This window comes from Pseudorca crassidens, chromosome 11 (genome assembly GCF_039906515.1).
Source record: "Pseudorca crassidens isolate mPseCra1 chromosome 11, mPseCra1.hap1, whole genome shotgun sequence".
NCBI lineage: Eukaryota > Metazoa > Chordata > Mammalia > Artiodactyla > Delphinidae > Pseudorca > Pseudorca crassidens.
The window spans coordinates 46,638,423-46,650,444 of record NC_090306.1 but is presented as its reverse complement, the minus strand read 5'-3'; the positions used below and the strand labels follow the sequence as shown (position 1 = coordinate 46,650,444).

The 12,022-nt window shown below is 57.3% G+C and overlaps 1 protein-coding gene across 1 annotated transcript; it reads right to left on the bottom strand.

Annotated features, from left to right (window-relative positions):
- Positions 1-3,598: 3,598 nt before the first annotated feature.
- HOXC12 (homeobox C12) lies at positions 3,599-5,383 on the bottom strand. Its single transcript, XM_067698665.1, has 2 exons — positions 4,755-5,383; positions 3,599-3,992 (listed from the first exon to the last, which is right to left on the bottom strand). The coding sequence occupies exons 1-2, from the start codon at positions 5,353-5,355 to the stop codon at positions 3,754-3,756; spliced, it is 840 nt and encodes a 279-aa protein (XP_067554766.1). The 5' UTR covers positions 5,356-5,383; the 3' UTR covers positions 3,599-3,753.
- Between the last annotated feature and the right edge of the window lie 6,639 nt (positions 5,384-12,022).

Genomic DNA, 12,022 nt, shown 5'->3' with positions numbered 1-12,022 from the left:
TCAGGGCCTGCATAGACAAAACCCAACAAGGAACCTTCTCTCTCAGATCTGCAGTGTCTCTGGGAATAAATCAAGGGAATAAATTAAAGGCCAGTTATTCCTGACCTCTCTAAATTCCCTCTTTCCTATTTAGCCAGAAATGCCTTCACTGTTAACTCTTCCTGTATAGATGTGGCTTAAGAAGAGGGTAGTCTCTTGCCTGGATTCACTGGGATTCAGACCTCCCCCAACCTTTATTCAGACTCAAGGGTAGCCACTCAGTCCCTCCCCTACACCACCAGCTCAAGGCTGCCAGAAGCTATCCAGTCCCCGGCCTGCCCCGAACTCTGTGGGCCCTTTATAGGAGTACTCCTAAAGCTTGGGATCTCCTTCCTGCCCGAATCCTTCAGATGCACACTCAGCAGGGGATTGGGGCAAAGGGAGGATGGGATTTGGTCTAAATCTGCTACTTTTCCTAGTTGCAGGAGTAAAGAAAGGAGGGGAGAAAGAGAAAGAAAGATTTCAGGGCAGGAGGCGTGGCTCGGGAGGCTGGGCTCAGAGGGGGGCTCTTGTTATTCTGGAGCAGGCCCAGGAGGGTGGAGGGGGAATTTGGAGGAGACTTCGTGATTGGAGCCTGGCTGTGAGAAAGGGAAACTCAGGGATCAGAGGCTCACGGGTGGAGGCAGAGGGAGGGCATCCCATCCATAAGGAAGGAGTAAGGTGGAGGTGCAGAGGACTCCTGGGCTCAGCTGAGACTAGACTCTGGCCTGGACCTGGGCCTCTCTCTGTCACGGCCTGGAGGGGCCGCAGCTGACAGAGGTGGAGCCTATTTCACCAGCTTCAAGGGGTCTTTAGTACACTCTCCAGTCATCTTGCAGTGCACAAAATGTGCTCTCAGAGTGAAGCCACAGGGTTAGAACCATCAGGGTGAAGTATGGACCCACCAACCCCTGCCCCTACCCCATAGCACTCTCACCATCCCAGCTCCAACCAGCTCTTGCCCCTACCCTGGCTTCACTGCTTGGAGATCTTGCAGCTCAGACTTCCTTTTTGTGGTGCTGAAGGTAGTTTCAGCCTCCTCCGGGCTGTCCACATTATTTTTACAACCCCACGACTCCTCAGATATCCCTCTCCTCCCCGCTAATCTACCATCCCCCAATTTTCTCTCTGCTAGTAATTGCTTGGGACTGGAGATGGCAGCTCATCAACAGATCTTGGTTGCTGGTATATTTTTGTTGCCCCTGCAGCCGCTCTTCCTTTATTATTATACGTTTATTATTTTTATTATTCACCTGGGCTGGAAAAAGTAAAGTGGGGGAACAGCTAGGAGGTTGGGGATCCCATTCTTTCTGGGCATAGGAGACCGTGTGTATGGAGCCAGTTTAAAATTTTTCTCTCAAAAAAATCACATCATCATACCATCATGTTTTAATTATTATTATTAATATTAATATGATGAAGCAACTCTGTACAAGGACTATATAAAGGGAAAACGTGCTAGAGACAGACGTTTGCATAGGAGGGCACACTACAGAGAACCGGGGAGGGAGGAAAGGAGGGCATCTACCCACAGGGATCACGCTAGGTACTAGCAACAGACACAGAGAACAGGACACAGATTGACAGAGAAGCTCACAGAAATCAAGTTTAAAGCGACGGGAAGAGAATATTGCATATCTTTGTCCCCCTACCCCTTTTGGAGTGTTTTGGTCTCCTTTATTAAGCTGGGAGAGTCAGGCTGGAGTGCTGAAACTCAAATCCAGCACCCCAGAGACCAAGAGGTCACAGGAGGGGCTGTATGAAGGGGTACATGGGTGACCAGGCAAAGAGGGGAGTGCCTCATACCCAGCGCCAGCCCACAGGGGAGTGTGCAGACAGCTGGAATGGTGGTGATTTCTGCAAACGTGTACATAGGTTAATGTGGGTGGGGAAGTGTGTCAGGTGCCCAGTGCGGGATGAGGGTATGTGATTGTACGGCTACTCTGCAGGGCTGTATTTGGGGATATGAGGCTGCCTCTTTGCAAGTACAGTCAGGAGAGTGGTGTGGGCCAAGTGCTGTACTGGGCAGCTGTGCCTATATGTTTGCCCATGCCTCTGCACAATCTTTCACAGGGACTTGAATCTGGTGGGAGAGTGGATTGCCTTTCCAGGGTGTGGAAGGAGAGACTTTCCCCAGGTGGGAAGAACTCCAAGCTGGCGGGCCAGTTTCACACTGTCCAGGCTGGGCTTAACTCCCATCATTCCCCTGCTTCTCGCCCTCTTGATCCTGGCAAGGGTGGGTCAGCAGGTGGGAGGTTGGGGGACTCTCACCAAGGGGAATCAAAACAGAGTGCAAGAAGGCAGGGGGGCTCCTTCACAGCTTCTCTTTCGGAAGCCAGCCTGGGATCTACTGGGCTGGGGCTGGGGCCTGAAGGGGGCTATGAATAAAAGGCCCTCGGCTGGAGAAGCCACTTTCTGGCCTCCAGTGGGTTTTGGGGATGTGCCCTTCCCTCTGCTCTGGTCCTCCTAATCTGCGGCTCCCTGGCCTGGGGGCGGAGACAGCGGATCCTGAGACAAAGGGCGCCGTTGGGGAGCAGGTGGAGTAGGGGTGGGTAAAAGAGAGAAAGGAGTTGGGTGGGGGGCTGCAGTGCCCCCTCCTTCATTGTCACCAGCCTGGGAAACCCGGGCTGAGCGGGGGCCTCCGCGGCCGGTAGCCCCTTTTAGGGGCGGATTCTCTTCCCGCCTCGTAAATTACGCCGGTCCAGCCTCCGGCCGGCCGTGACCGTGAACGCCAGCGGCGAAGGAAGAATCTGCAGCGGCTGCCAGAAACTCTCTCGGCCAATCAATGCCGCGCTTCGCAGCTCCTTTTACAGCTTCCTGGGCTTCCCGGAGGGCCAGGTGGGGGTCCCTGGGGTGGCTACTGAACCCGAGGCTGCGTCCGCTCAGCTCTCAATTCCCCGCTTGCGGCTTCCGGTCCGCAGCCGCCTCAGCGGCAGGAAGAGTGGATGGCAGCACACCTGTGAGCGAATGGGCGCAGGGGGCTCGGGAGAGGGCTGGGGACCAGGAGACGGTTCGGGTGGCCTGCCCTAGAGGGGACAAAAGCCTGATCATCACCTTGTCCACAGCCGGGTCTGCCAAATGCTTATGCCTGGGCCTGCTCTGTGTCCAGGCCTGGAGGACCCAGACCCCAGCGGACCTGGACATTGCTGATCATTCTGTTCTCCCAAACCACACTTCCTCCTAGGTCCCCCCACTTCCTTCTGCCCTCCCAGAGCTACCCTGACCCCTTCCCTGCTCTCTGCCCATCCTCCACTCTTGCTCCCTCCTCGCAGCCTCTCCTAACCCCAATAACTGCAAGTTCTGAGAGCCTTAGTCCCACTGTCCCCACCCTCGCCTACTCCTGCAGGCAGACAGACCTAAGACCACGGAAGGAAAGTGGTGGGAGGGGACGCCTGAGTCACCTTTCCTCCAGATCTTCAGACGGAGGCCCAACGCCCCGGTCCCATGTCAAACTAGCCCCTCCCCAGCGCCTCAGCCTTCCCTGCCCCTACCCCCTGCCTGCAGCTGTGGGCTTCCTCTCCCTGGCTGGGTTCTTCCCTTCTCTCTGGGACCTGGCAGGGTCTGCTGGGGTGTGTGTGGGAGGGAACCACGAACAAAACAGACAAGAGGACGTCCCAGGAGGACCTGCCAGAGACGCCTGGCGTTCTAAGCGGGGACTGTGTCCCAGGCAGTGCCCCCTCTTTGCTCTCTGCCAGAGACAGGCTCAGTCTGGGGCTGGCGCCCGTGTCTTGCCCCCTAAAAGAAGGAGAGAGCTTGCTCCCTCAACAGAAGTCTTTTCTTTTTCATTCTGCGGTTCTGAAACCAGATCTTGACCTGCTGGTCACTAAGATTCAAGCGGTCTGAGAGTTCCCTCCGGCGCTGCCTTGTGATGAACTCGTTCACCAGAAACTCGCCCTCCAGCTCCGCCAGCTGCAACTTCGAATAGGGTTTGCGCTTCTTCCGTGAGCGGCTGTGGATCGGGTACCAGGGCGCGCCTGGGTGGAGACGAACCAGCAGGGTTGGCCAGGGGACCAAGAGGTGACAAGCCCAGTACCGTCGGTCCTTCCCCAGCCCCTTTCACCTTGGCCTAACACCCGACCCCAGGCTCTTCCTCTCCTCTCTTAGGAAGACTCCCATCCCCACCAACTCCTCTGCCTCCATCAATCTCTTTTTCCCCTTTCACTCTTTCTCCTTGCCTCCCCTACTTCTCACTGCAGTATCCCAGAACCTTCCAAATTCCTATCCTCTCACTTCTCCCCAAACCTCTTCTTCTCCAGGATATCCTGGCCCCTTCCTCTCACATCCTCCAGGATGGGGTCCTGATTAGTTAGAACAGACATGAGCGAGTGACAAGAGACAACCACTGGCCTTTCTTTAAAAAAAAAAAAAAAAAAGTAGGTAATGGGGGCCTGTGGGAAGGTGGAAAGAGAGGCCCTGGGAGGGCAGGGACCAGCCTCTGGGTCCCCATTCCCCAAGGCCTGGGGAAGTGTGTCAGAATCCCCTTTCTCCGGAGCTCCCTGCCCCCTCCAGCTGCAGGCCGAGGAAAAAGGGAATCTCTAGTTCTTTTACGGGGATATTTACATGTTTATAGGGCTTGCCCCCCCCCACTCCCTTTTTTAAAAGAAGCGCTTCCTCACCACACAGTCTGTCACCCCAGGAGGCCCTAGCTCAGTCCTACACTGCCCACGCCACCCCCGCCCCGCCCCGGGTCAGACGTCCCATCCGGAGTAGCCTCGCGAATGGGCCGGGGTCCTTACCGCTGGCCGCGAGGCCGCCGCCGGGGTTTAAAGGCGATACCAAGCTGCCGGGGTCGCCCGCGCCGGCGCCCTTGTTGCCCTCGTTAAGCAGGGACGAACTGGAGTCGGATTCCAGCGACTGGCACGAGGGCGGGTCGTGCGGGGGTCCCGCGCCACCCTCGCCGCCTGCCGCGTAGTCGTACTTGAAACCGAGAGCAGGCGGCCCCGACGGCTCCAGCTGCAGCAGCGCTGCCCCGGGCCCGACTCCTGGGCCGGGGTCGCGCCCGCGCTCCTCACGCTTCAGGCCCCCGCCGCCGCCCTCGGCGCACGGCTCGCGGTAATAACCCTTGCTGTCCTCCACGCGCGCCAGCTCGCACGTGCGGCCGAAGGGCGGGTTGAGCGACACCGGGCTGCCGAGATAGGGCTGCGGATAGCCATTGCACGGCTCCGCCGACGGCCAGGGCAGCGAGCACACGTTGTCGCGGCGCGGGTAGGACAGCGAAGGCAGCCCGGGCAGCTGCGCCCCGGACGCACGGAAGTTGGGGAAGTAGAAGGTGTCTCCCGTGTGGATGTTCACCAGCGGCCCCACAAACCCGGGATTCAGGAGATTATGCTCGCCCATTTCCGCGGGGCCCGACCGGCAGCTTCTACTTTATTGCTATCTGACATTAAACATAGTTAAACCTGCACCGGCCACCCATTGGCCGTCCAGCTCACGTGGGCGCCGCCGCCAGGGGGATGGGTGGGGACAGAGAATCCCCCCACCCCGCACCAACTCCAACTTCCCCCTTCCCCAATTGGGGGGGGAGGGAACGAACCGCGGGGGCAGATTTATTCTCTGGCTTCTGGTTTTTAAAAAATCATATAAAACCTAACGCAGAGATCGAGGCAATCGCCCGACACGGGGCAAGAGGGAAAAAGCCACACCAAAAATACCCGCACATACACGCTTCTGCACCCTGCACTACCCCCCCAGATGTATTATCTTCTCACCAACAGCTGGCCGAGCCCAGCCCGTCCCTCTTTAATTAGCTCCTTTATTAACTAAAACCGTTGGAATTTACAATATCTCCCCAATAAATTACTATTAGATATTGTGTCATATAAAGTTTACTGGCTGTTTAAGGAGACGGATGAGCCCTTTGGCTCGGGGTTTATTTACAGTAGAGGAGAAGTGGGGGTAAAGACAGGTTTCCCTGCCGCTGTCTCTCCCAGCCCTGCCGCTGCTGTGCTCCTTTTCCTCAGCTCTTTCTCCCCAGGAATTTAGGGAGACACCTGGGGTCCTCTCCTCCAGGAAGGGCTCAGGGAGGATTACTAATGCTGGGTCTTCCCCATTCTCCAGCTGGGAGCCACCCAGCCACACACCTTCACTCACCGTCAGAGGAGGGATGCAGAAGAGAGGCAGAAGCAGCAGAAAAAGGAAGCGCCCAGCTCCATGAGGACTTGCCTGCCTGCTCCTGAAAATCTGGGGGCTGAACTACTCTTCCCCATGACTTCTGTGGGTCAGGGGGGCTTCTGGGGGCGTCTCTTGGAGACTTTGCAGCAAGAGGCTCTGGGCTCCCAGCAGGGCTTGGCTGGCCCAAGAGGCTCCTGATTCCCACTGTGGAGGAGACACTCACACCCCAGAACCAGCCTAGCATACCACTGGGACCATCAGATAACTGTGCCCAGCCCAATAGGTGTGCTGGGACTAAGGGAAAGAATGCCAGAGAATTATCTTGTTAGGGGTTTAAAATTATTTTTATAGTGCTAACCTCAGTAGCTCCTTCCACAGAAGGCTGAGAACCCAACGCTGGCCATAGGCGAAGTTAATCGACATCTGGAAACCACAATCCGGTCTCAACCAAGTCCACAGACACAGCCAAACAGATTAAAATGAAAAAGGAAACAAACCCTCAAAACTAGGTGTATTCTATTGGAGTCCAGTAGACACAATACTCAGATTTCTATGCGATTACTTCGGGCTCCAGCAAAAGCATGGCTTTAAGTAATACCAGGTGAGATCAATAGTTCAGCAAAAGTCTAAATATGACAGAACACCAGAAGATTTGGAGAAAATGAGGGAGACGTGAGTCTGAGAGAATCTGGGAGAAAGAAATCCATGTGGGTGAAAGTTAAATATCTGAGAACGAGCGGAAGCTACAAAAGCAGAGCGAAGCAGAAGATTCTCATCTCCCTCTTTTTCTCTCTTCTGCAGGACATGGCAGAGAGAAACGCAGATTCTTCGAATTCCACAGCTCCCTGGGCGATTTCATATCCCAAACCATAGCTGGGACAGAAATGTGTCCGCGCGGGCTTCGCCCAGCCCGGCACAGCTCGCAGCTCGGCACCCGCCCCTCGCCCCTCTTCCCCTTCCCTGCCCTGGCCGGCCAAGGTCCCTCCCGCCCCCCCCCCGCAGGAGCCCGCCCCGCGCCGGGCCCACTTGCCAGAACCGAAGCCAAGCGGTGGGATCCCAGCCCCGGCGCAGTCACCTTCAGTCAGAACCACGAGAGCCGGGGCGCCGAGGAGCGGGCAGGAGAGAGCCTGAATTGGCCTTTTCGTGCTTAATTGATTAAGGGGCTGCGCGGCTGCACAGAGCATCCCTCGGCTGCAAAATCCACGTCACAGCATCTCCAACATCTTATTTATGCCTCTTTTCAAGATGCATTAATGAGCGTTACTGAATATTTAATTTTAAAAATTTATTTGGGGGTTATTTTTGGTCATAAAGATAAACAGGGTGTGACTTTAATATCGTTGCTGTTTTCAATCAGAACGTTGCACCGGCGGCAAGGTCTCCAGGCCTCCAGGCCTCGCGCTCAGCCGCTATTGTTGGTGTGGGGGAGGCCGAGTTGAGCTTAGCGAGATAATCGCTAGTCCTTGTGCGGTGGAGGTTTCTCCCCATTCTCTTTTTCCCCTCCCAGATGACTCCAATCTCCTAGAAGGGAGACGCCAGGAGGAAGGTCTTAGCCTTTTCGCATCCCTCGCCAGCTCGAAAATCTCAGGCCCGGAGCTGTGCTCGCTGCCCTCCCGGCCAGGCCGCTGAGCACGCAGAGAGGCGGCCACAGGGCGGCAGATGCAATGCCGGGGAAATGAGGATGGAGTGAGGACTTCCTTCTTCCAGACACGCAGTTTCTCCCGGTCCGATTTGGCCCCATCAAAAAAGACCAGTTTCCCCACGTTTCGGACCCTGGGCACTGGCACACGCACAAACCCCTCTTCCTTCCCCCTCTTCCTTCCGTGCAGCCGACCTGATTCCTCTAGGGGAGAGCTGCCGAGGCCCATCAGCAAAATTCACATCCCCAGTGCCCTGCCACTCGAGGATCACTAGGAACCTAGGGGTTATCAGGACCCCGGCGAGGACCCAGGCAATCTAGGCGCCCAGCCTCCTCGTGTATCACCGCGGTTCTGTGCGCCTTTAAGGCTCCCCGCCGCACACGCAGCTCAGGCGCCCCTTTCTTAACCCTACTTGGACTAACTGGCTGCAGAGCTCCGCTCCCAGCCTGGGTCCCCAGGACCGGCGGGAGGCTCGGGTGCAAAGCTTCAGATCTAAATCCAGCCTCGGCGAGAGCTGCTCTCCAGGAGCCGACGGGGGACTTGGTGAGGAGAATGCTTAGGACTCGCAGCAGCCGAAGGCGCTGGGCAGCGGCTTCTAGCTGGGTTCAATCCGCCGGCACTTCGCAGCTCACATGGAAAACTGTACTGGCCTGGCAAGGCTCTGGACCCGCGGAGCAATCTCTGCGCCCGCTCTTCCGCACATTCATCAAATCACGAGATTAGAAGAGGTGGACTGCCTGCTGGACCCTGGACCACAGGTTCCTGATGCAGCTGGCCTGGCTCAACCATGGCCCGCTCATTAACTCAGGGGTTAACTAAAACTGAAGGCCAGGATGTGGTCCAAGGCTTTCCTTGAAGACTCGCGGCAGCCCTCTTGCTTCCTCGCATCCACCAGCTGGATGCGCCGTCGCCTCTCCCGCACCGACTCTGTCTAAGCCTCCGTCCCTCCTGCATCTTCACGGGCTATGCGCTGGTACTCGAGTCCCCACCGCCGCCGAGCCAGGCGAAAGGAGTTATTATAAAATCTACGGCCGGCTCTGGTGGCAGGGGCAGAGCAGCTGCGGGAGGCTTAGGCCACCGCGGAGTGGCTGTGAGCCGCAGTGTTCGGGCTCCCCAGGCAAACCGAGGTCGAAATTATACCGCGCGGTGCTGCCTTCTCCCGCAACAGTCGAGAGGCCAAGGCGGCCCAGTTCAAGGTCACTGCCTAGTTTGCACAAAACGGTTCTGCCGCCTATGCACATGAGGCAGGGCCTGGGTCTCTGAAGGGAGGTGAGCAGGAGCTGGGCTGGGCGGGAGAGGCGAGACGGAAAGCGGCGGGTGGGGAAGGTCTGGGCCCCAGCCCGACCCCTCGGCTCTCTATGTGTCACCCCTTTAGGGCATCTTAGGCTTGGGGCAGGATTTTGTCGGGGTCAACCAAGGCTGACGGGTGGAGGTAGGGGCTCAGACTCCTCGTTCTTTGCTTCACCAGCTCATCCAGGGGTCCGAGCCCACCTGGCTCCCAGGCCTCCTTACGGGTGCCTAGGACTTAAGGAGAAGGTGAGGAGGCCCCTTCCCCCGTGCTGCCTTCCAGGGCTCTGCAGCCTGGAGGAGCGGGGTGTGAGCGGGACCTTGGGTGAGGGGGCCCAGTCAGGCTCTCAGGCTCACACAAGCAGCCTGGGGTCAACAGCGTCCTAACCTCCTCCAAGCATTCAGTGGCTCCACTTGTCCCCCTCCCACCACAAGATCCCAGCCCGATTGCTCCTCAGGAAATGGGGAAGGGATAGGGGTGGTCCCAGGCAGGAACATCTGGGAGACCATCCCTCCACCCCTCACCTGAGCATCCCTAAGTGAGCCATCTTCCCCCATTTTCACTGTCCTTTCGGCGCACTAATAGTTAAATAATTTCGGGGTTCTGACATTTTCCCCCTCGCCAGCAGAGGATCTCTTCCACCTAGTGAATTACTGAGTATCAGGAAAGGTGTGGGGACCAAGTTATTTAAAAAAAAAAAAAAAAAAAAGCACCTTCTCCACAAACACCACACCTACAGTCGCCAGCAAAGTATGGGGAGCCCAGGGCCTGGTCTCCGTGGACCTCGAAGCTCAGTATGGGGTGAGGACTACCCAGAGTGCCCTCTGCCCCACAGCCAGCCGCTCCCTGTGACCATGGCCTCTGACCAGGCCTAGCTCTGGGGAGGGGCTGAGTTCTGCCCGGGGTCTGATCTGCCCAGCTACCCAACTGCTACCCAAATCCAAGCCTCCAGTTCGGGGCGGGGGCGGGTGTGGCGCTGGGCAGGGGCGGATCGGGCCCGGGAGGCTGGTGGGGGTAGGAGGATGCGCTATCCCCAAGGCTGGCTGGGCTGGAAGAGCGGGGGTCCACTTACCTTTGCGGGGGTCCACTTACCTTTGGAGACGGAAGAGGTTCAGAAGGGTGCGGGGCGGGGGTTCTCGGCCTCTAGAAACCCTCTGGGTGCCCCCTCCCAAGGCGGCCCGCAAGCCCAGCCGAGGTATCTGAGGAGGGCGGGGCGGAGGAGGCGGAGGCTGCGGCCAGCGGTAGGCGCGCGGGAGCCGAGTTGCAGAGCATCTCTGGAGAGGCCGCCTTTTATGGGCGTTATTAGCGCCCCTGTCTAGACTGGAGACGACACCTCTGTGTGTAAACAGAGGCGGCGGGCTCTGGCGGGAAGGGGGATGGCGCGTCAAGGGGGCGAGTGGCCCTCCCCTTCTCTGGCCACCGGAAGATCAAGGCCTTTTCCACCCTCCCCCCTTCCCGGTGCTCCCTGTGATGTCAAGGTCAGAAAGACCTAGTCACGGTCAAGGCTAAAAGAGGAAGAGCCTGGTTGGTTGCGAAAAGGCTCTGGCCCCCTCCTCCTCCCAGAAGCCCCTGGCTCCCCAGGGCCCCTCAATCCTCCACCAGCGCGGGTCTAGATACACATCTGCCTGATCCGGCACTTGGAGTTTTTGAGGAGTGGGCTCCTGACACCATCCAAGTCAGACCCAGGTGGATCCTAGGGTGGGGAGTTCTCTTCTGAACAGAGGGGGCTGCTGCAGGGTCCCCAGCTTCAATCCTCTGGTAGATGGAGAGTGTCCCAGGGGCTGCCCCCGCCTTATACCCACACGGGGCCTGCTGACCGAGCCGCCTGTCGAAAAGCCTCAGGAGCAGATGGTCTGGAGACAGTCCTGGAGGGATCTCCCGAGAACTGCTGGCCTTGCTCCCTCAGGTGGGTTCCTGGCTGTGGGACTGACTACCGGCCAAAAGGCCCATTCTGCTGGCCCTAGGTCTGAGGACTAAGATGTGGGTGGGGAAGGGGTTTTCTCCCCAAGCTCAGGAAAATATCTAACTGAGCCCTCCCTGGCAGCCTGGTATAGAGCCCTCCAGACCGAGAGTCCTGTGAGGCTCCAGCTCACCCGGGTCTCCCCAGCCCTTGCCACGGGGAGCCACAAGGAGCCGGGGATGTCATCGGATTATGAGAAAGATAGCAGGAACCTCAGTCCCAGAGAAGAGCTGTCCATTTCCCGGGGATGCCTCTATACTCACAATCCTTCAGACATTTTCTATCCCCTTGCCCCCGCATATTTATTGCATCCTCACTCTCACACAGACACTAGAGGACTGGCCTTGGAAAGAAAGGCTTTCTATAGATTTGCATAAAGAAAAGAAAACACACTCTACACCCTGAGATCAGTGCCGGCTGACAACATTGCTACACGTGCACACACACAGGCAGAAAAGGCTGAGGAAATTCTGCACTGGTCAGAGGCTCTACACACACGCATACACACAAACACACGTATACACACACCTTCACAGGAATGTCTCACAGAGTTCCCCAATGAGAATGCCAGCTCTCAGAGGAAGGAAAGGTAAGGAACCAACACAATCAGGGAGAGAATCATGCTTTTTCCCAACTCTGGGAAGTGTGTGTCCCCAGAAAGCATACTCACACAATACCTGTCTCACCTAGGACTTTCCATTCTCGTGCTTACTTTTATGGAAGAGGCATCTCCAAAACTGATCCAGGAACATTTGATCCAGTGCATGGGAGGCATCTTAAACACCCTGCGGCACACTGGGGCTCACAGGGACTCAGAGGGACCGCAGTGCTTGCTTGGGTCACTGGTGTCCCAGTGCAACCCCAGTGAGCCCGCGCAAGCTTTCTTCTCTTTTCCATCGCCCCCTTCTGGGGCCTTAGGGCGTATCCCTCCATGTGGGAAGACTCGCTCATTTGCCCTCATGTGGATTTGTGTGCAGAAGTGGAAGGATGCCTCGGAGAACTATA

Coding starts and splice junctions, on each gene's coding strand:
- HOXC12 (XM_067698665.1), bottom strand. CDS start 5,355: ATGGGCGAGCATAATCTCCTGAATCCCGGGTTTGTGGGGCCGCTGGTG. Junction 3,993..4,754: donor CGGCGGCCTCGCGGCCAGCG/GTAAGGACCCCG, acceptor GTCTCCACCCAG/GCGCGCCCTGGTACCCGATC.